The sequence below is a fragment of the Nyctereutes procyonoides genome, unplaced genomic scaffold, assembly GCF_905146905.1.
Source record: "Nyctereutes procyonoides isolate TBG_1078 unplaced genomic scaffold, NYPRO_anot_genome, whole genome shotgun sequence".
Classification (NCBI taxonomy): Eukaryota; Metazoa; Chordata; class Mammalia; order Carnivora; family Canidae; genus Nyctereutes; species Nyctereutes procyonoides.
Genome location: NW_026575047.1, coordinates 32,222,905 through 32,247,014, shown reverse-complemented (window position 1 = coordinate 32,247,014; position 24,110 = coordinate 32,222,905). Strand labels below are relative to the sequence as shown.

The window sequence follows — 24,110 nt, the reverse complement described above, 5'->3', positions numbered from 1 at the left end:
TGTGGCATCACAGTGGAGAACATGAGCTTGGACAAACCCTCCTGGTCCCACACATCACAGCCCAAAGGCACAGAGCCTGGCCAACTAGAGACCAATGGAACATCTGCACGATACCAGGGCACCAGGGAACATGCCCCATTATCCACTCATGAGGGGTCCGGGTGGTATTGTCCAAGGATGGCAGGCAGGGGTTTGTGATCCCACAGTGGCGCGGGGAAGAGTTGCAGTGAGTGAGGAATGGCATCTAGTGGGAGCCTGTAGTGTGCCGAGTCCCAGTGAAAGAATAACCAAAGGCCACCACTGCTCCAGCTCTTGGGCCAGGAGACTGGGGTCTGGGCTGGCAGGTCTGGCCAGGTGCTAACAGGGAGAGAGAACAGCCACTGCCCATGGGGAATGGGAGCTCTGACACACTGTCGATAGCACAGGGTTTGGGAGCAGCCTGTCTGGAAAGTGATATATTTAAAATATGAATCAAAATTGTAAGAATATTTCCACTGTTTGGTCTAGTAACCCAGCTTCTGGGAGTCTCTTCTTAGCTAACAGACACAGTGAAGTCTCGTGTGTGGGACACCAAGTCTCGTGTTTTAAACTGTCCGAAGGGAGAGGATGGGACTGGGGTGATGGGTATAGACCCAAACAATAGCAGAGGTGCATGGATCTGGTGTTACACACCTGCTGAAAATGCAGAACTGCCTGCTCCTTATTACGAGTTTTTAAAAGCCTGGAACATTGCTAATAGCATACGGGTAACAGATGGAAAGGCAGTGTAAGCAATTGATGCGTCAGACCACTCAAGCTGATTTAACAGTGTTGTGGGGAGCTGCCTCCTCTGTGCAGTGGACTCATGAGGGACTTCTTTCCTCCTGTTTCTTTCTCTAGACTTTCTGAGTTTCTACAGCAAGCAGGCATTGGTTTTGAAATCAGAAGAAAAGGGATGCCTGGGTGGCTCGGAGGTTAAGCATCGCCTTTGGCTCAGGTCATGATTCCAGAGTCCTGGGATTGAGTCCCATGTCCAGCTCCCCTCAGGGAGCCTGCTTCTCCCTCTGCCTGTGTCTCTGCCCCTCTCTCTGTATCCCTCATGAATGAATAAATAAAATATTAAAAAAAAAAAAAAGAAATCAGGAGAAAAACGAATGGGCCTGCTGTGTCACAATGTCTGGGTGAGGCCTGCGAGCTTAATTTAATGTGTCCATCCATGTGAAAGAGGCTAGTGGATGAGACTAACACTGAAGTCAGTGGACTGTGAGTAAGCAGACTGTCCATGACAGCGTGGGTGGGCCTCGCCCTATCAGTTGAAGGCCCACATAGAACAACAAGTCCACCTTCCCCAGCAAGAAGGGATTCTCCAGAAGGCTGCCTGCAGACTTCATCTGCACCACTGGCTCCCCCAGGTCTCCAGCCCACAGACCCACACTGTAGATTTTGGACTTTCCAGCCCCCATAATCACATATGCCAATTCCTTATAATAAATCTCTTTGTATGTATATATGCATGTACTTCTGTGTATCTGTATACATATTTACATAATTTTGCAACATATATAACATTTTACATTTAAACTTTATATGTACTTGATAACACACACACACCTGTCAGATCTGCTTCCTTGGAAAACTCAGGCTAAAACAAGAATAGACAAAAAAGGATCTGTTCACAGAGGCAAGAATGAGACAGAGAGGACTCAGAAGGTTCCTGGTCCACAGAAGCCCACAGAACCCACATGACCTCCACAAAAATTAGACTGGTGCACACAGACACAGAAAGCATGGCTGGAGAAGGCCAGGCATGACACACAGCAGTGATGGGTTTACACAATCCTAGCAAGAAAGGCCAGCCCTCTATCCCCACCACTGGGATCCCGTTGTGTCTTCCAACAAGCAAAATGAATACAGAACAGAAAGGGACAGGGAATGTATTCTGGTCTGTTGGGAATAAACCTTTGGGATCTTGCTTAGGCAGTGCCTATTGTATTCCAGACATACAGAGACCAACGTGTGGAGTTCCACTCTGCTCCGTGATGGCTAAGTAACCTACACACCTAAAATCCTTTCATACTTTTAAACCCACTTTTGTATCTAAAGCTGGGGATGATCAAACCAACCACATAGTCTCTAAAATGACTAAGTCAAGCTTCATACAGAGCATGAACTTGAAATGCGGAATCAGCAGGATTGCAATTTTTTCTCCAACTCTCAGTGCAAAAATTCCCAGAGAATGGTATCAAAATTTTGAGGGAGGCCTAAAGCATTCCTGGGAAGAAAGACGCACTTACCTTCTCCAGCTCTGTCTTGTGCACTGGGGAGCTTGATGGGGGTGGGCCTTCTAAATCCGCCGGCCCACTGCAGCCACTGTAGACATCTCGGATCACCTACAATAAAGTGCAGACATGTTGGAGCACTCGCGGAGGCAAGGATGCTTGCATAAGGGGCTGAAGCTAGAATGAACAAGCAGAGGCATACAGTATGGTGGGATAATCTGTGGGCTCAAAAGCACTTGGCTTTAAGTGATGCCAGGTGCTCATTCGTTCACTCATTCATTCACCAAATGTCTCTCTGATCTTGGTATTGACACAGGTTTTGGGATACAGGGAAATCATGGGGCTTGCATTCCAGCATCAGTGTGGTATTATGGTGTACAATGAGCCTTACCCAAACACGAAGGTAAAGTAAGACAGCAATAATTGATAATAACACTGGAAGGTGATGTTTAACAAAGAGGATATGGCTAATTTACAAGATTGAGAGGCCTCACTGAGGGATGCTTGGGTGGCTCAGTGGTTGAGCATCTGCCTTCGGCCCAGGGCGTAATCCTGGAGTCCTGGGATCGAGTCCCACATCAGGCTCCCTGCATGGAGCCTGCTTCTCCTCCCTTTTCCTATGTCTATGCCTCTCTCTGTGTGTCTCTCATGAATAAATAAATAAAATCTTAAAAAAAAAAAAAAGAGGCCTCACTGGGATGACATACAGGCTGGGAGTCAAATGCTCAGAAGGATGTGGCCCCATGAGGAACCAGTGGATAAGGCTTCCAGGCAGAGAGCCAACTGGTGCAAAGGTGCTATGGTGGATGTGAAGTGCTTAAGGATAACATCTGGTGTCGGGGGACAGAAGATGGTGGGAGGCCACCAGGAGGGTGGCTCAGTGCCTTCAGGTCCAGCAAGGAGCCCAGGAGCTACAGGATTGACTTTCTGGGAGGTGGTATGGCATAGAGGCCAGGAGCACAAGCCACAGAGCCTGAATGCCTGAGTTCTCATCCCACCCTTCACCTGGGGCAAATTTAATTAACTGCTCTGTGCTCCAGTGCTCCTGCCTACAGAGCACAGACACAATGGGTCTCACTGGGGACCATACATGGTCTGAGACAGTGCCTGAGAGGTGGGGAGCATGCCACTGTTAGAAGTAGTAGACAGCACTGGTGCTACCAAGGGAGGATAGCAGACAAAAACTAAGAAGGGAACGAGTCAGCCCCAGGGGACAAACAGGGGCAGTGCAGCCCGGTGTAATGGCTGGAGGGAATGAACCAGTGGCTTGAGGACGATTCTAGAGAAGAACCAGCAGGCCCTGCAGGTGAGTTATGTGGGGCAGGAGGGAAGTGCCACCTCCAAGGCAGCTGGGTGCTGTCACTCAGATGGAGTAGGCAAAGAGAAGCAGTGGGTAGAGGAGAAGTGAGGCGGGTGAGTTCAGAGCAAAGGCACGCTTCCAGGCAGAGCTGGAACTAAACTAGGCAGTTAGGGGAGAAGAGGCTCTGCTTCCAGCCCAGGAGGGAGTAAGTCGCCAGAGGGAAGACAGAGCAGAACGCAGGTCCAGGATAAGGACCAGAGCCGGTCAGTACGTGGAGCAGAGCCAAAGGAGAGAGGCCAGTGCAAGAATGAGCTGGAACAGCCAGGGAAGCGGGGGCGATCTAGGAGGGTGCAGCTCCCAGGAGCAGGGAGGAGGAGGGAGACACAGCCCAAAGGCACAGGGGCGCCTCTGAGAAGCCCCTCAGCTGCCGGGGAGGGATGGCGGAAGCTGGCTGGAGGAGATGAGCAGAGGAGGAATTTCCAGAGGCAGCAGGAGGCAGGATCTGGAGAAGGCAGGAAGACACAGAAAGGCCAGTGTATTTAGTGGCAAGGGTTTGAGGATGCTTCTGTCTGGCCAGTTCTGTTTTCTCAGTGAAATGTGAGGCCAGAACGTCAGCTACTAGTTCAAAGTCCCAACCTTGCTGAGCCTCCATTTCCTTACTAGCAAAGGAAGGAGTGTCAAGATGACCTGCCCTGCTATGTCACTATGATTAAATTCAGAGGAAATGAGACCCCCTATGCAAAGTGCCTAAGCCAGCACTGCACATGGTGGCTGCTCTGGTCACCAACACCATTATCACTATGAGTGTCCCCACCATTGATTTCAAGGGCTCAGAAAGGATCCTGCCCTAGACTGACAGGGGTGGGGGTCCACGGTACGGTGCTCACAGCTCCCCCAAGGTCACCACCCACTGTCCTTGCGGTCACTACTGAGCTCCTACAGTGAGCTGGGCATGGTTCTGATCGCTGGGGATATGCAATGAACAGGACAGCTCGGGGTTCCCGGGGCGGCGGAACTGGCATGCTGGTATGCGAGAAGTTAGCAGGCAGTTCCTTCAAAATGTCTTCTATTCTTTTTGGAACGAAGCTGTAATTTGAGTGCATCCCATGCATCTTCAGGGCAGAACTGAAATGCCAAAGTCGCAGATATCTGGGTAGCAGTTTTGCAATATGATCTCAGCAGACATGCCCAAAATCACCGGCTTGCACTGCTGCACTGGTGTTGGGATTAGTGCCAGAACTGACACGAGCCCTGGACAGTGTTTGCAGCCATTTTGCTGCTCGGCAGCTTCATGAAATAGCTATGGGGCAATGTCCACATTTGAAACTAAAACAGGAAAAAGGAAAACAAAACAAAAAAAAGGCCCACAGAGCTTGCTGCCACATTTTTTTCCCCTATCAATTCTGAGGTGTGAAAGCATCAATAGAGTGACATCCACCCAGTGACCCAGGCCTTCTGGGCACCTATGCGTCTGTCCAAACTAACTCCACTCCTGCTGCTGCATGAAGGACCCTATTCCTATGCCTCTCCTCTGGTTTTATCAGATCTTCAGTTGACGAGGCAAATTCCTATTTGATCTAAGGACAAGAGTTTGTCTTTTCTCTAGGGAAAGAGTATAATGCAATGGAATCTCCTGGGCTCTTGGGTCAGACAGAAATGGGATTTTAACCCCAATTCTACTGCCTCCTCCATATGTGAGTCAGACCAATACAGACTCAAGCCTTATGTCCTTGTCCAGAACATGCACAAAATAAGGTGTGTGGGGCACCACGGGAAGCAGGATGGTGAAGCGTGAGGTGTCCAGCCCCACTTCTCCCACAGCAGGCGTGAAGCAGGTATGCATCCCTTTCCTGAGACAACAGCCTTAAACAGAGGACACAGCACACAACAATCACATAAACTGACCAGAAAGCCACAAGTTTCTCATCTTGCAACAGAAGGCTGAACCCACAAAACGTAAGCTGCAGAAATGTTTCTCTGGCAAAAGCTTTTATTAAAAAAGCAGCGGTCCTCTTTCCTCCTTTCTTTTTTCAAGGGGGGATGGTCCACGATGCACCCCAGCACTGCTCCAAGGATCCCTCCCGGCCTCAAGGGTGAATCATGTGAACCGCGTCTTTAGGGATGTGTCTGGCTCATTGGATCAGGCTCCTCCTGTGAGCCTCAGTCCCATCTTGTGGGCCCCAGAAGGGGGGTGTCTGTCCCCCACAGGGGGCATGGCTTGGCTCCCCCTGCCCTGGGCTGCAGCTGACCACGTGTTCCTCCCATGGTCACTGATCCAGCACCCTGTATGCCCACGGGTGTCTTTTTTTTTCTTGGGCTGGGCTTGCTTTCAGAGGCGGGGCTATCTATGCATTGCTTATGTGAGCATTCCCAAAGCCTAGCATATAACACCAATCTAAAAAGTGTGATTAATGAGAAAAAAAGGAGGGAATGAGGAACCAAACTGGCCTTGACATTTCCTCTGAGAGAGAAAGAGGAATGAAGGAATGGAATCCAGAGGGAAAGACACCAGGCCATCATATCAGATAAGTAAGCCCTCATGCCAACTCTCCCTAGTCCTCCGCAAAGATTTCTGAAATCCTTGGAGGGAAAAACGTTAGAAAAGGAAAAAAGAACACACACACAAAAAACAAAAAAAAAAAACAAACAAAAAAAACAAACAAACAAACAACAAAAAGAACACATAGATAAGAGCCATACCTGGGGCACTGACACAGCCTGCCCTGGCGAACTTCCTAACTCTCCCAATCACTAGAATGTCCCTTTTCCTCTCCCCTGTTCCACATCAAGTCCCGTTCTGCCCACAAACAGAGGTTCAAGGAACAGTGGACTCACTGAAGGGGGCAGATGAGGTGATCTGGCCAATGAAGTGAAGCAGTGTCCTTGGCGTCCCTGAGAAGCCTTCCTTGATAAACCCAACCATGCATCTGTACTCTCAGAATTCTGTACTCAGATAAAGGATACACTTTTGTTCTCAATTGATTCCCCCCACCTGAACTCAAACCCCTTATGTAGAGTGCCAGAGTCTCCCACAGTGCTTAGACAGGTATTCGGGAGCCCATAGACACACCTGGGACCAGGCTGGGACTTATCCCTGCCATCCCCACAGACTTCCCCCAGACTAAGCCATCATTACATCCCGGGCACAGAGAAAGGCACTGTTGGAAACTCCACGGAGTGCAGCATAAGCCCATCTAGCATAGGTTTCATCCACCAGCCAGTTGGATTATTTCAGGTGACTTTCATGAAGCTACTCTTTGTACTCCGATCACTATTTGTTGCCAAATTGCCCCCTCAGAGTTAATTCAGAGGTAATTAATAAAGGCTTTGTCAGTCAAATTCCTTGAATATCTACAAATGAAGATTCTGTATTAATAAATTTTTTCTAAAGAGCTATATTCAATGAGAAGTTCAATATGTATTTAAGAGAACTGGATCCAAATTCAGAATTACAAATCCTTCAAAAAAACAAATTGTTTTATGTTCTGTGGTATTTTTGTTTGCTTTTAACTTGAGCCCTCACTGCCAGAAACACAATCTCTGCACATTTTTTAAGGAAACCTGACCACTCCGTTTCTGGGAATATTGGCTGTTGTCTTCTGATTGACCCCTACAAAATGGCTCATGCTTTCAGCATCTACACACACACACACACACACACACACACACACACACACACACACACACAGACAAAGTCAGTTAATTTTGGCAAGAGCTGCTGGTGATAGAAGTTACAGACTGCAGCCCGAAGGAAGAAAAACAATTCTGGCCATGATTGTTGAAGCAGCGTGGGTCAGTTCAGGCACTGGCCACACACAGCCCTCCTGCTCCTCACACCTGAGAAAGGCCGTGTGTGGCTCACTTCAGAGGCTGTCAGCTGTTACAGTAAAGCCACACTTCACAATACCAAAAGCCTGGGTAATAAGTTTGGGACCACATGGATAACAGCAGTTCATATTAACAAAGACTTTGCACCTGTTTTATAAGTTCATGGTAGAAAGCTGTTCTAGACTTTTACAGAAGGAATTCTACTAATAAACCACTGATAGTACAACTGTTTAATTCTAAAAGTGTATTTGTGTAACTTTTTCAATCTGCCTTTTTGATAATTCTGATCAGCATATTTCCATTGGACAAATGGGAAAGAGTGTGCTGACCCCAAACATCCTGATAAGTTAAAGGCCTTCTGGGAATATATTCTAGATTTTGAGACCCTTCATTCACTCTCTGTCGCTCCAGCATGCTGTCATCAAGATAAATAAGGGCTGTTCCTCTTATAACAGTAGTTCTTTAATTTAGAAAAAAAAAAAACTACTTCAATCATAAAGATGTGGACTTGACAAGATGAAATAAAAAGCCACGATGACAGTGTTGACTTATTTTACAGAAAACTATCATTTGCAAGTTTTAAATCATTTGGAAAAAATAGAACAAAGCTAGAAGATATAGGCTAGCTGATTTCAAGACTCTCTGTAAAGCTGCAGCAATCAAGACAATGTGGCCTTGACACGACCATGTAAAAGGAGACTAACGAAGTAGACAGGAGCCCAGAGATGGACCCACACGTACACAATCAATGGACTTCCAATCAAGGCAATTCAGGTCATCAATGCGACCAGACCAATTGACTACTTATTTGGCAGAAAATGAATTTTGACCCCTACATTCCATCCTATACACAAAACCAATATGTACAAATCAGAGACCTGTCTGTAAAGACAGAGCCATAAAAAATCTGGAAGAAGACACAGGTGCTATCTTGGTGGCTTGGGATATGCTAAGATTTTATGGATAGAAGGCAAAAGGCACTGACTATAAAAGACTGATGTAATGGATTTCAGAATTCACAATTTCTGCTCATCAAAAGGCACTGTGAAGGAAGATACTTCATCCATGGATTAATCAGTGTCATTCTTTGAGGCAAGAAACACTGCAATAAATAGGGATTTTTCATATTCTTGAAAGGGTTTCAACTACAAGTAAGGTGTATTGCCACTTAAACTCCGTGTGCAACCAATAACATAGCTTCAAAATAAACCAAGAACTGACAGAAATAGGAAGATAGATAAATCCATAATTAAAGAGATAATGGCTACATCTCTCCCTTTGATCTGCTGACAAAACAAATGAATTAGTAGAAGACCTGAAGATGACAGTTAATAACTGTGATCTGACAAATCTACATAGACCTGTGCACCCAGCAAAAAAAATGCATGTCCCTCAGTGTAGACATGGGCATTTACCAATCCTGACTACGTGTTGAGCAACAAGTCTACAAATCTCTATGATGTGAAATCATATCAAGTTCTTACTATGGTGAATTTAAACCAGAAACTAAAAGCAAATAGATGATTTTTAAAAACCTGAATATTTGGAAAGTAAGCGGTATATCCCTGAATGAACCATTAGTCGAAAAAGGAATCACAACAGATACTAAAATATATTTTGAACTGAATGACAATAAAAACACAAATGTCAGAACTTACGGGACACGGCTAAGACTGTGCTTGCAGGGCAATGGATAGCTTTGAATGAATGCATATATATAAGAAAAGGGCTAAGAATCAATTATCTAAACATAAACTTCAAGAAGTTGGCAAATTACAAATGAAGCCAAAAGAAAATAGAAGTAAAGAACTGAAAATCGAACATGATCTGCTCCAGAGAAAAACCAAGAGCCAAAATTTTGCTTTTTGAGAGAACTAGTACAGTGGGTATAAGTCTGGCAGGACCACTGAAGAAGGAACAGGTGTCTCCATTCTGGGTACTGTATAGACAGGCACCCAAGACTGCCACTCCTCCCTTGACAGGTCAAATGAGATGGATGTATTTAAAAAATCAGAGCAGTTTTTCACTCATCAGTGGATGAGAATGCAAGGAAGCCTGGACATTAAGTCCTCATAAGGGAAGAGCCCTTTGAAGGAAAGACATGACCATGCCACTTCCTGGGTGGCAGGGTGGCAGGAGGCAGAGAGGCCCACTGCAGGGGGCAGGAAGAAACCAGCCTCATCCTGGGGGCCTACAAGGACCAGTGTAATGGTTGAAGCTTCAAGGGGTCCCAGGGACACCATGAGCCTATGCCCACCCACCAACCCCTTCCCCGGCAGGTGTGTGGAAACAACACGAGGGCTGTGCGCAAGGGAGCCAAGCTCAAGGGTGTCCTCCTGGGGGCACATTGGGGGCATCCGTGTGGTCCTGGGCAAAGGAGGGTGGATGTGGACACCCCTAGCTCTGGCCCCTAATGCATCCCACTATCATCTTGATTTTCAAACTGTTTTCAGTCGGAGCTTGTGAGTTTATTGAGACCTAGAAGCGGTAGCATAGTGATAACAAGAACAAAGCAACAATAGTGAAGCAGCTTAACACTTAAATAGGTGCTCACTACATGCTAGGTACTCTTCTAAATGTCTCCATCTCAACTTATTCTTTTATGCTCACAACACATCAGGAAGGCAGCCACCATTATGACCCTCCCTCCCATTGCAGAGTAGAAAACCAAGGCACAGACAAGCAAAGTAGCTCATTCAAGACCATAAGAAGCGAAATGCAGATTAAACTAGAGGGAGATCCACCCTTCCCCACGACACTAGCAAACTCCCCAAAGCTTGCTGACGTAAGAGGGCGAGGCTGTGGGGGAAAGGCATTCTGACACGTTGCTGGTGGGAGGCTGTGTATCAAAATTATGAGTGCCTACAACCTTCATGCAAGCCAACAGCCCCTCTGGGAAGTCAGGCCACACACTAGCAAGAGTGAGAGATAATATACGCATGGGGTTGATTATTACAGAGTTGTCTGAAAATAACCCAATGCCCAGGAATAAGAGAATATTTTTTAAATTATGGTCTGTTTGAACAATGAAATGGTACATACTGTAAAAGAGCAAAAGGAAAGACTCCAGTCTCTAAATTGGAAAGATCTGCAAGAGACTTTGTTTAAGTGTAAAAAGCAAAAGGCAGAACACCACAGCTTGCCTATGGGGGTGGGAATTAAAATCTGCATTTCTACTTGCCTGCATGTGGATATGGAGAGAGACTCTCGGAAGGGACACATACAAAATGATTGCTCTCATACATCGCTGGCAGATGTATAATTGCAAAAGCAAACCTGGGAAACCATTTGTCAAGATCTAGTAATGCTGAAAATGTGTGCATACAAAAGTCAGCCATGCCAGCATCGGTATCCATCCCAGAGAAGCCAAAGGACATGCACGAGAATGCTTACCAAAGCATGCCAGGATGGTGATGGGGTGCATAAACTGCACGCCCATTGACCCCTGAGCAACATCACAGGGTAAGTAGAAAACGCAAGCTGCAGGATCTGTGCACTCTGAAGCCATGTACGTGGACACTTTTAAACATAAAAATAAATCACTTCTGATTTATAAGTACATATGTGAGTGAAAAAGTATTTTTTAAAGCATACCTTGGTGATAATATTCAGGATAGAAGTTACCTTTGAGAAAGAAGAGAAAGTTAGTAGGGGAGGCATATTCCAGGTCTAGCTGTAGCATCTGAGGTCTTGAACAGGAAGATACAAGGTGAAAGGAAAAGGAAAAGATTCTTAGAACCCTCATGAATCTGAGTCACTGGGAGTCTATGTTTATCAAGTTTCTAGGCAATACCCATAAGACAGCCAACCTACTAACAGGACTGAGAAAATACTACACTGGACCCTTCCCGGTCTCTGCTGGTTTTAAAGAAAGAAAACTCTCCGATTGATTGAAATTAGTTTCATCTCTGTGATTTCTAACCAAGAATCCTTAGCTTCTCACACTGACACATGTAACTGAAGGAAAGCACAAACATTAAACAGAGAAATTAATCAATTTAAACTCTTCAGTAGAAGGCAACTTACCACGTATTCTTTGCTTCCCTTTCTGGAAATACCAGCAAATGTTAAAAAAAAAAAGCCTTGCAATCAGGCTTCCATTGACAAATAGAGTCATCACCATATAATTAGCTAAGCGCCTGTGATGTGCATCTCACATCTGGCAAAACAGGATGTAAAATTATTTCACTCCATCAGTGCCTAACATTTCAGAGATGTTTTCTTACTATGTGCCTACCCGTAAGCTGCAGTGGCAGCTCAGTGCTAGGTCTCAGGGGACAGGAGAAGGCCAAGATGTTCACAACAGCTTTGTATAGAGTGAGTCATGAGGAAGGGATCTATTCAGTGTGATGGGATACCCATCAAATGGTAAGAAGAGGGGAAAGATAAAAGTTGGGGGTTCAGGGTGGCCCTTGCTGGTTTTCCACTATGGAATAGGGGGACCTAAGGGTACAGAAGGCCGCAGACGGTTAGCCTGGAGTGGAACCAGGCCAAGAAAACAGAATCACAACAGAGGCTCCTCGCTTCCCCTTCATCCTTTTCCCTCCTTCTTGATGGGATGGTGCCAGGACCAAGCAGGTTGAAATGGAGGGGAAAGGCCAGAGTGCTAGGTGGCCCAGCACAGGGAGGTGGAAGGCAAAGGGGAAAAATCCAAGGTCAGCTCCTGGCTCTGCCCCTCACCAGTCACTGTGTCTACAGCCCACTGGAGATGCAGTCTCTCGCCTATACAAGGAAGCTCCTCACAAGAACCTTCCTCAGGTGGCCATTCTATGCACTAAGGCATAACCCATGGTGGAAAAGCATTTTGCAAACTTTAAGGGGCTTTAAAGATATTGCTAACAGAAGTGGTTGATGCATACCATATCCAAGTTCGTGGAAGGACAAGCACACCAAGCTGAGCAGAAAGTCCTGGTCACAGGACTCCCATGAAGAAAACAAAAGCTCTGTTCAGTCTCCCCTGCTGCGGACACAAGGAAAGCCACATGCATGGTCTGACTGGCTGACAGAGGTGACCACGGTATACCCTCCTCGGGGAGAAGAGGGCAATACAGAGAGCATTTTCATTTGCCTTCATGCTCCGATGGAAGAAACCATAGTACCAAGAATCAAATTATTTCTATGGGGACAGCTAGATACCTGAAAGAAAAGGAATGACATTGGACCCCCATCTCATGCTACATGCCAACATTAAACAAAGTGGGTCACAGACTAAATTTAAGGCCTGACATTATAAAATCATCAGGAGAAAACATAGGTGTACACTTTAGGACCTTGGAATAAACAGAGGTTTCTCAGACATGGCATGAAAGTGATAATAAGGAACAAAGTACTGACACATTTTATAGCACAAGTGACCCTGGAAAATATTATGCCAAATGAAAGCAGCTCATCATAGAAGGACACGGCATGACATGAAATGCTGAACACAGGCAAATCTATAGGAACAGAAAACAAATTAGTGTTTGCCTGAGGCTGGGGGTGAGGCTGGGGATGGGAGCAACGGCTGCTCACATGGGGAGTATGGCGTTTCTCTTTGGGGAGATGAAAATGCTCTGAAAGTAGATTATGATGAAGAGACCAACAGCCACTCCATCATACTTTATAAGGGTGAATTGTATGGTATGTGAATTATACTTCAAGAAAGCTGTTCTAAAAAAATTATTGAACTAATTTTTCCCCACATAGAATGAGCAGCATGATCACCCGATAACCTGGCATGCAGGAAGACAAAATGTTGAGAACAATTTTGCACAGCAACAAATGACCCAGCCAGGTCTACATGCTACCCGCTAAGCCCCTGTCCAACAACTAAGCCTGTTACTTGCTTGTTATGAAAATAAGTGGCAAACATTTCTGCAGGAAATTTAAAACTGTAAAAACTGGTGTTCCCAGGTTGAAAAAGAAACAACTAGAAATACTAGAAGTCCATAACCAACAATCAGAACCCAGTCAATGAGGACAAATTCAACAGCAGATCTGGCATAGCTAGAAAGAGAAGAATGAGCTAGAAAGAAACAAGAAGACATTAAACAGACTAAGGAGAAAAAAAAAAAAAAAGATACTAAGACAAAGAGATGATAACTAGAATTCAGTGAAAACGTCTAACATATATTTAAACATAGTCGGGGGAAAAGGAATAAGACAAAGGTATATATATATTTTTAAAGATTTTATTTATTTATTCATGAGAGACACACACAGAGAGAGACAGAGACCAGGCAGAGGGAGAAGCAGGCTCCACGCAGGGAGCCTGATGTGGGACTCGATCCCAGGTCTCCAAGATCACACCCTGGGCTAAAGGTGGCACTAAACCGCTGAGCTACCCGGGCTGCCAAAGGTATATATTTTTTTTTTTAATTTTTTTTTTTTTTTTTTTATGATAGTCACACAGAATGAGAGAGAGAGGCAGAGACACAGGCAGAGGGAGAAGCAGGCTCCATGCACCGGGAGCCCGATGTGGGATTTGATCCCGGGTCTCCAGGATCGCGCCCTGGGCCAAAGGCAGGCGCCAAACCGCTGCGCCACCCAGGGATCCCCCAAAGGTATATTTTTAAGAGAAATGGCTGAAAATATTTTTTCTAGAACTTAGAAAGATGATAATCCACAGATTTAGAATTCCAGGGAAGTCCAAGCAGAATAAATAGAAAAGAATCCACATTCAGGCATGAAAGAAGAAAGAAGAAAAGAAAAGAAAAGAAAAGAAAAGAAAGAAAAGAAAAGAAAAGAAAAGAAAAGAAAAGAAAAGAAAAGAAAAGAAAGAAAGAAAATAAAAGAGAAAAGAAAACAGAAAAGAAAAGAAGAAAAGAAAAGAAAGGAAGAAAGAAAGGAAGGAAGAAAATCAAAGGAAAAGAAAAAGTTGTCAAATAGCCTGCAACTTCCAGGCAGATTGCCTTTTGAAGGCCAGGGTTAGAGTAATTAGCTGCAAAGTCATCGGAACACCCTACTATCAAAGATAAAACTGCTTGGGTTATGGGCATCTGGGTGGCTCAGCCAGTTAAGCATCTGCCATGATCTCAGGGTCCTAGAATCAAGGCCTGCACCCGGCTCCTGCTCAACGGGGAGTCAACTTTTCCCTCCCTCTCTGCCCCTCCCCCTGCTTGGGTGCATGTGCAATCTCTGTTAAATAAATAAATAAAATCTGTAAAAAATAAAAAAAATAAAATGCTTAAGAAAAAAAACCCTACTCAGGTTAATCCATTTTTGCCTCTGCCTGAGAAATACACACACTGAAATAAAAACAGGTGTGAGAAAGAGGCCTGGCCATGAAAAAGGCTCCGAGGCCCAGTGAGTGCCTCACCTTCAGCCACTGCTCAGCCTGCTCCTTGCTCTGAACGGCGAGGACCAGTGGGTCTGTGCCCTGCTGGGTGATTTTCAGCTCGTGTTTCTTCTTCTTACTGTCCTTCGGTGTGTACGTCACGTTGCAGCCCTGCAGCGGCAGTTCCATCTGAGGCTGTTGGTCCTTGGAACTTTTGTAGCACTGCATTGAACACAAGAAACCAGAGTCACGGTGAAAGGAGTTCCAGGAGAGACACAGATATGACGCTGGCAGAGGGATGAAGAGGCCTCCAGAGTCACCTTGAGCAGTGGAGCAGCTCGGGGGCTGGAGTGTGGGTATGTAGGCACACACATGAAGCCCACAGGCCCGTTACATGTGACATGTCATCCGCATGTACGTGAAAATACACCTACTCTTTAGTTCAGTAGAGTCTGCCAAGGAGCATGAATGACGAGCCTTGGTGGGAGAGAGAAACCCTCTCCTCTGATGGGGACCATGCCCCAGTGCAGCTTCCCCATAAGTCTCATGAACATGATATATTAGATTTGCCGAAAAGCATGGCCCCAATGTGTGCAGACAACAATTTGGATCTTTATTCTACAACCTATGTCATTTGGTATCTTCCGGCCTCATCTCCATCACCTTTCTGAAAGACAGGTGAGGGAGTTCGACAGTATACACAGCAACACATCCTATGCAGCATGTCTGCAAAGGTTTGCTTTCTAGTTGAGTACAGAATCCGAAGTTCTCCCTGCTCCATTTGCACAGCAGACGTCCACTCTAAAGAATTCAGTGCTGTGGCAAACACTCAGATTTAGTTCACGTGACCGGTGCTTCGTCTGGATCTGTGAAACCTAGAATCAAATCTTGTCCAAAGGTTTCCCTGCTCCCCTTGGGTCTAGTCATATTACTTAGAACCAAAAGCACCCATATTCATGGAAATGGAGGGTCTGAGGATGCAGACATCTGGGTTCTGGCCCTGCTATTCATTTAATCTGGCACCTGGGAAGCCACTCAAGCTTTCTGAGCCTGCTTTCTCATTTGTAAAATGAACTACTGCTGTGATCTTCGTGATTTTATTGAATCACAGTAAATGATTAGTTACAATAATACCTGCTACCAATACCAAGTACAGAGTGTCAACATCATGTGTGGTATTTCATACTTTCACTTGATTGCCATAGTTGTCCATTTTGCAGATTAGGAAATTGAGGCTCACTCGGTTAAATGGTTTGCCCAAAGTCAGACACATGAAAAGTGGTAGAACCCAGCCCCAAATGCTGTGAGCGCACAGCCGGCTCTCTCCACTGGGTGCCGGGTACTGGAGAGGGAGGGAAGGAAGAGACACCTGTTTTTTCAGAAGTGACTTCCAGAGTCCTCTCCTATCCTACAGTTCCAAAACCTTGGCTCCTGAGTGCCACAGGTATAGAACATACCTGCATTTTACAAAAATCCAATTGACAGTTGCCCTGTCTGAAATAGAAGAAAAAAAAATACACCAAAACCAACTAACCCCAGATTGGTATGAACGCTCACTGTTTGGGAGTTTCATATTCTCAGTAAGTGCAAGAAAAAAACAGAACAGTGAAAAGGAAACTAATGGTAGTGGACTAGTGGACAGAGTTAGACAGGAAATGCCTCTAAAAGGGAATGTCACCAGCCCTATGTCAAAGTGCAGCCTGGGCATCCTTGAAGTCAGACTCCCAGGGGAACGGACTCTCAGCAGAGGGCAGCATGCACCCTGAGAGCCAGGCCTGTGGGATGGAGGGGCAGGAAGAAGGCAAGCCACCAGCCTCAGAAGAGCCTGGGGAATCTCTGGAGCTGGAAGCCACCGACAGGATTGTCCTGATGCAGACCCCAGGAGAGGGAGCATGACCTGAGCAAGCTGTCCTGATGGGGTTCTGGTACATCACGGGGTCCACCACAGGGCCGCCTGGCCTGGAAGGGCACAGACACCAGAAGCTTATGCAGAAACCCACGGATGGTGCTACCCATGGGAAGACAGGCGGTAAACACTTAGGGAAGAGCCTGGCTTTTGGTTTTCCATTTGCAATTTTTTGTGTTATTCAAACTTGGAAAGCACTCGTTTTACCACTGTTAATTTTTTTTTTCAGTGTCAGCAGGGGTCATCTGGGTAGTTGGATCATAGGACGTTTTTGAAAGGAAAAAGCTTCATAATAAAAATAACTAACTTTGATTCTGCATTTTGCCAGAGACAGTGTTTTCACAGGGTTTTCTATTAATTTCTTCTGAAATGTTCACAACTACTCTGAATGGTAGGTGTTTTCATCCTGGTTTTGAAGACAGAAATCCCAGAAATCCGGAAGGAGATGGAAGGAATGAGAGGGGAGGAGGAGGGAGGGGAGGGTGTGGAGGAGGAGGGCTGTTGGGAGAGGACGTTGACCCCATGACACCACCATACACCCACAGGCTTCCTGCTCCCTTTCCAGGGCTCCTCTTGTACCTGAGAGTCCACTGAGGTTGTTACAGCATTTATACAACACATCCACATCTTGCAGCCATTACGTCAGACTGTAAATAAGGACCACATTAATCCTTTTCATCTTTTTTTTTTTCATTCTTTACTTTAAAATTCCCTAATGGCATCATATTTGGCATATTCTAAATTTGGGAGAAATTCAGGCCACACATGTGGGAAAAATATGTATTCTCACTGTTTAAAAAAATTTTTTTGAAAGTCATTAAAAATATACAATGTCCTAAGACTCTAGTAAAAGAACATTCCCATAATTCACAGATGAAACTATAGAGAATAAGGTTACCCACTCCACTGAAGAGGGATATACAGAATCATAAATTCTCCTGTGTTGTTTTAAAAATATAATCCTGTGATTTTTTTTTTCCCCCAAAGTTAGTTTGAAGGAAAAACAAAATGCAGAAACTCTGATAATCAACCAGGGTTTCCAAAGCTGGAAGGACAGGAGAAGGAGGAAGGAGGGAGGAGGGAGGAGGGAAGAGGGAGGAGGGAGTGGGAATGTCACAGGCACTCAAGGGCTCAGACTTCCTAACGGGGTCCCTGTGGGAAGGACAACACAGCAGGAGGCCCACGTGTCCCTGCACCCTGCTTCTCTGCTACTTAATCCATCTTCCTATTCAGCTTCTAGGATCAAACAAAAAAAGAATCTGCCTTCAGCTTTCCAAAGAATTTCCTTTCCTGGACACTCTCCTCCCAAACCCCGCCTGGCCTGCTCAGCCCACTCGATGACCTGGCTTTGAGGAATTCACTGACTCATTACCAATGAGAAAATCCATCTTGCTGACTTCTGGCGAGTGAAAGCCTGTGCCTTTCCAGCAGTACACACCCGCAGACACTGGCCCGGGATGGGAAGGACTCTGCCCGCTGGTTGCTGCAGGGACCAGCGGCAAAGGCATCAAAGTCTCGGTGGTGACCGCCCTGACAGCAAGGAGCTCCCTGTGAGGTGGCACTGAGGCCGGGCGCCCCCCTACCACTTCCTGCCACCCAATGCTAGCATTGCCTGAGTATCGACCCCATCCAGGGAGACTGCCAGCAGAGCCCACCCACTACACAAGCACAACCCATCCGCGTCATGTTACCAGCAGTTTGGTGTCTTTGACGACACAAAGAAGCTTGCTCCACTGCCCGAAGCGCTTCTTCCTCAGTAGGAAGGCACAGATTTTGGCATCCTTCACCAGGTCCATGGAAGCCTCCTCGGACGGCCACTGGTGCCGTGTCTTCTTGCCCTTTCCGTCCTCTTCCTCCTCATCATAAGACTCATAAGAGCTACTCATTGCATCTGAGTCATAATCTGTCAAAAGTAAGGAAAGAAGTAAAGATTGAGGGACTGTCTACAAACACCTTATCTGGAATCCTACCTGTGGGCTCAAGAGTATGTCTGTGGTACCAGGAAATGAGGAAGGGGTCCTCCATGTGGTGGGGTAAAGGTAATCAGTAAAGACTGGGAAAAAATAACCAAGGTAGGCAGTGGAAAGTAATGATGAGATTTAAACTGAAATGTCTTAGAGTCTTCATCTATGAAAACCAGTCCTATGCTGTTCGGTGAGGACTCGGCTGTCTGCAGACCCCCGGTGTTGGATCCTGGGCACACCGCCACTGGGTGAGTGGACCCAGCCAACAGGCTACCACCCACAGGGTGCAGCTCTCCCACAACACACCAATAGGTCAAGATCTTCTCGGGTCTTCAAAGTCCTGCCTGTGTGCATTGTCACACGCCCACCCTTGCTCCCATTCCACACCCAGCCCAAGGCCTCCTTCTTCAGGCTTCCAGAGACCTTTACACCTATCCTTCTCATTCTGAGGCAGGAACAGTTCATATCAGATCATCTCCAGTTTCCTGAATGCAGCACATTCTCTCTCATTGCTGGGGCTCTACACGCACGGCTCTCTCACACAGGCTTCCTGTTCATCCTACCCAATCTCCTGCCTTTGCCTGAATATGTCTCTTGCCTCTCAGGGTTTAATTTCTGGGTACCCTGCATTAAAAGTCAGTAAGTCCATATGCATATTTTGAGTATTTTTTTAGTAAATATGTTTCACAATAAAACAGTTTTTAAAAGCTTTTAACAGCTAGGATGTAGCTGACATGGTAGGAAGTGTCGGAGCAAACCACTGACAGGTGGCAGGAGCCCAGGCCGCTTGGAGACCCGGTGTAATCTGAGGTCTCAGATGGGCAATGTGCAAACTTGGACTTTAATTTTAGGAAGGTTATTCTCACAATAGTTGGAAGGATCATGAATCCCTCAGTTCTTAGCTCATTTTCTAGAACATCGAATCCAACAAATATTTAGTGAACAAATGAGCAAAAGCATTAATGAACAGTTGTAAATGGGAGAAATACAGCTGATTTCACTCATTCAGCACGTTTATTGAGGGCTTACTATGCATCAGGCAATCTTTTTCATACTTACACAGTTGGACCTTGAACACACGTTTGGACCACATGGGTCCACTTATAAGTGGATTTTTTTTTTCAGTTAATACAGGACAGTATTTAACTGCCTTGCTTTAACATTTTCATTTCTTTAGCTTTTTTTATGATTAAGACTACAGTACGTGATGCATAAGACATATAAAATGTGTAAATGGATGCTCTGTGTCATGGGTAAGGCTTCCTGTCAACAGTAGGCTATTAGTGCCTACAATTTTGCAGAGTCAGAGTGACACATGGATTTTCGATTGTGCAGGGGCTCAGTGGCCCTGACCGCCGCAGCATTCAAGGACCAGCCATACTTCTACATAAAGGTGCCATATAAACCCATGACAAAACCAGGCGGGCTTCACCTTCACGAGGGATTTTCACACCCATGCCCTCAGGGGTCCTTTCAGCCACTCAGAGATGAGCACATGTCAGTATAGTGTCCCCCACCCTTATCCATGGTTCCACTTCCTGCTGTTTCAGTTCCTTGTGGTCAATGGGTGTCCAGAAGCAGGTCATCTTCCTCCTAACATAACATCAGAAGGTCGCAGTAGCCTCACATTGTGTCACATGCTCACATCACTCCCCTCTCACATCTCATCACGTGGGCACTTTATCATCTCACATCACTGTAGGAAGGATGCATACAGGATAGTAAGATGCTTTGAGAGAGTGTGACCACCAGTGCATCCCTCAACTGCTCCACTTTTATTACCGTGTACCATCCTACTTGTTCTATTGTGTCAATCTCCTACTGTGCCTAATTCATAAACTACACTTTGTCACATATGTGAGAATAGGGTACTATGCACAGCTTCTGGCATCCACTGGGTGTCCTAGAATGTCTCCCCTGAAGAGGAGGAAGAGGAGGAGGAGTGAGCCCCTGGCACATCCTGGCGTCCTGTGTAGACATCTACACTTCTTATAGAACAAGAAGGCAGATCAAAGAGCCAGCAAAGGCCTGTGTAGATCTGTGTGTTTACAGGATGTTGCTGGTTAGGAAAACACTCTTCACACCAGACACCAGTCTCATAGGCAGTTATGGCAAAACTGAAGAACACTCCAGTAAATAATGACCTTCAACTATAAAATGTTAAAATGTGTATTTTAGACATATACCCATCTCCCACAAAATCACAACTGGCATTTCAAGCAGTTGCCCTTAAGGAGGGAGAGAATGAGGAGAGAGGGCAACCAGGAAACTGAAAATGCAAGCCTAAACCCCAAACCCCAACAAGATCTGTAGTGACAGCACCGCTGACCCAGGCCGGCTAGAACCAGCTCCCCAGAATCCCATGGTCCATATGGTGTGGGTGAGGTTAGTAATAGGGAGTGCCATTGAGAAGGAGATGGGACAGCAGAAAGGAACAGCAGCCCCTACACCCTGAAGTTTGGTGGAGGGCACCAGGTTCTCCTGGGGCTCAGGCATGTGTTGTGGGTGCATCCTTTGCCCTGCTGCTGGGCCCCCAAGTTGGGTGGTGCAGATCCTCCATAAGTATCAGCACCACAACCAAGAGGACCAGCATCTTCGGTGTTGCCTAGCGGGTGGGGGGTCATGGATAGATGGGGTTGCAGTTTGTCCCCTGGATTTTTAGAGTCCCTGAGCTCCACCACTTCAAGCCCAGCTGCTCTTTGGGAATGCTGAGCCACCCACAGGTGCAGTTCCCATGGCCTCCAATAGCTGCCATGATTGTGTGAAGTCCAGCCCCAGAAAGAAGCTTCTGTTCCATGTCACAGTGGCTCTGCTTCTCTGATCACACCCTGTTCTAGATGGTAACAGAAGCCTGATGGCAGGCAGGCTCCTCTAGGTGAAGCTCAGTGCAGACCTTCAGGATTTCAGAGCTCAGCTACAGAAAAACTGCTTTTGGCTCTTGGATACTCTAGCAGCATCTAAATGCTTTGTCATGGGCACCTCAGCTGCCCAATGCGGGCTCTCGGTCACCTGTCCCACCACGGAGCATCTGAGCAGGCTGCATCCATTGGGCCCATAAGCCATAAATACCAGGTGCGAGCTAGGAGCTCAGGTACACATGACCCTGTGCCTATTGCTTGGGCTTCTTCTCCTTTTTTTTTTTTTTTTTTTTTTTTTTTTTAGGATTGGGCTTCTTCTCCTAACACAGACTCCTCAGCATGGCCTAACAGTTTGGTTGGATGGTCAAGACTGGAGAGGAACTGGCCACAAGCAGGGTATGCAGAAGGGACTTGTATGGACCTCCCAGATGGGCTCAGAAAGTGAAGTTCACATACCAGCTGAGCTCTTAGCAAAGCCTCAGCAGATCTTCACAACTGGCTCCCTAAGGTAGCCTGTCACATAGACATCAGGAAGCTTCTTTCCCCCAGATTCTCATCCAAGTGGAATCACGTACATGGCCGTGGTGCAAGGAAGGATCCCCACTCAGCAGAGTTAGTGACTCCTGGACCTTCTGGGTGTCCTGCCTGCACATGACATTGTCCCTTGGGGTGTCAGCCAGCTACTTAGTAACTGGCTCACTCCCATCACAGGAGGGGTAACAGTGCATTTTCGCCGGAAGATCACTCCCTGCCACAATGCTCCTGCCAAAAGCACAGTCTTGCAGAATGCTCTATTCACCAGCATGGCACCTCAGCATTGCTTCTGACCAGAGAACTCATGTTACAGTGAATGAAGTCCAAGCTATGGGTCTGTGCTCATGAGCTCCACTGGTCTTGCCATGCCCCATCACCTGAAGCAGCTGACCCAAAAGACCAGTGGAATTCCATTGGAATATTCAGTTCCAGGTCTACCTTGACTGGCCACCCCTGGGGAACTCAGGGTGCTAGCTTCCAGAATACCTTCTAGCAGTATATGCTCTGCCTAAGTGGGGCTCTTTCCCCCATGGCCAGGGCTCACAGGTCTGAGAATCCAGGGCTGAGAATGGTAGTGGCTCCTCTCACTAGAACCCCAGGGATCCACTGACAAAATTTCTGCCTCCCTTCCTTGAAATTTTGGCTGTTAGCCCATAGGTCTTAGTTTCTAAGGGCAGAATATTCCCTCCAAAGGATGCAGTAATCGCTCTATTAACCTAGAAGGGGAGTGAATAGGCAAAGAGAGGGTTAAGGGCAGTGGCTGTGGTGACCAGTCATGGCCACACTGGAGTGAAAGGGCAGTCCCTGGAGTAGCCCTCATTACTTCCATGCCCCAAGAGTGAACCATCTGAAGCAGCCAGACCTTTCAGGAAGGAAAGATGAGTCATTTTATTGAGTGATCGACCAAGGTGCTTGCCGGAGACAATGGGAACATGAAGGAAGTTATAAATACACATTATGACCATTGGCCAATTGTAGAAATGAGGATGGGACTAGTTACACATGAGTCTTTGTTCTGACTCTAATATCTGTGTACATGTAAACAAGTTCTCCTCCTCCCCTCCCTTTCCCTCCCATCCAACAGCAGTTGGCCGTGGATCTCAACATTCAAGCTACAACATTCTCTCCAAGGGGGGAGTATGACCCTGCTGGAAGAGAACAGGTGTCACCCCAAAGTCAGTAAAGGGACTTTCTATCCCCTTGGGCAGTTAGGGAGTTTTCCATGATACAGGCAATAGTTGAATTATGCTAACCTGCACCGTGATGCTGCTCTTGTCTTTACTTGGAAATTCAATGTGCTTAAAAGAGATATGCTTGGACGCCAAATGGACACGGGAGAAATGGTGGTGGCTTTACACCATACCAACTTGGCACAGTTGGAATGACATTTCCCCAGATTCCCTTCCTCGGATGGTTCTAGGTCAGGGCTGGCCACAGGACAGATTTGTGAGCAGTCTATAAGGCAGGAGGGGAGCCACCACCAGTACACGCTAAGGGTTGGCTCAAGTGTCAGGAGCCACTGCAAGCTCACACCTGCTGTCACAGGCTGGCCAGCTCTCTGCTGAATCCACAGATCCTGAATCTCCTGCAGGCCCTCTCCCTCATCTTCTGAGGCCCGGCCAGGCATGTGCCACTCTGCAGAGGTGCCTTCCAGCCTGTCCTGCAACACAGGCTACTCCATTGTTTCCATGGCTGCATCAGGTCTTCCTATTATGGACCCTTTATTCCTCTGCTGGAACTACACCTGAGAATGGGTTCAACAGAGCTGTCTCCACATCCCTAAGTAACCCACCTGGACAGCATCTCCCTGCATCATTCCTCAGGAGGCGAGGGGAAGAGGAGACAGAAGGGGGGCCCTTGCCACCAGCTGCCCACCCCAGACACCTGGTTAAGGGAGCCTCAGCGGGCTGTCCCCACTGACTTACTGTCCCGAGCCTGTGTCTTTCTGTTACCCTGTCTTCTGGATTTGGTTTGACAAAAGCTGCGCGCCCGTTGGCAACTAAGGGATGGCTTCTCTCAACAACAGAACAGGACATGTCACTGAAGTGGGGCTTCTCAGACTGCAATTGTTCTTGGTTTCTAGCCTTGCAACTATGTTGGTGGGAGGGGAAGGATGGTAGGAGCAGGCTAGAGCCAGATATTCCCAGCAGTGGGAAATACCCTCCTGGAAAAGCTTGTTTTCCCGGACTCCCTGCTGTGAGAAGCAA

The 24,110-nt window shown here is 46.6% G+C and overlaps 1 protein-coding gene across 6 annotated transcripts in view; it reads right to left on the bottom strand.

Moving 5' to 3' along the window:
* Nucleotides 1-24,110, bottom strand: part of AFAP1 (actin filament associated protein 1) — a 144,246-nt gene that overhangs the window by 45,823 nt on the left and 74,313 nt on the right. For all 6 annotated transcript variants that reach the window (XM_055326393.1, XM_055326388.1, XM_055326390.1 and 3 more), the window contains 3 exons: nt 18,239-18,450; nt 14,684-14,863; nt 2,274-2,369 (listed from right to left, as the gene is read on the bottom strand). In XM_055326393.1, the coding sequence (XP_055182368.1) occupies nt 2,274-2,369; nt 14,684-14,863; nt 18,239-18,450 (488 nt within the window). The remainder of the gene's footprint in view (nt 1-2,273; nt 2,370-14,683; nt 14,864-18,238; nt 18,451-24,110) is intronic.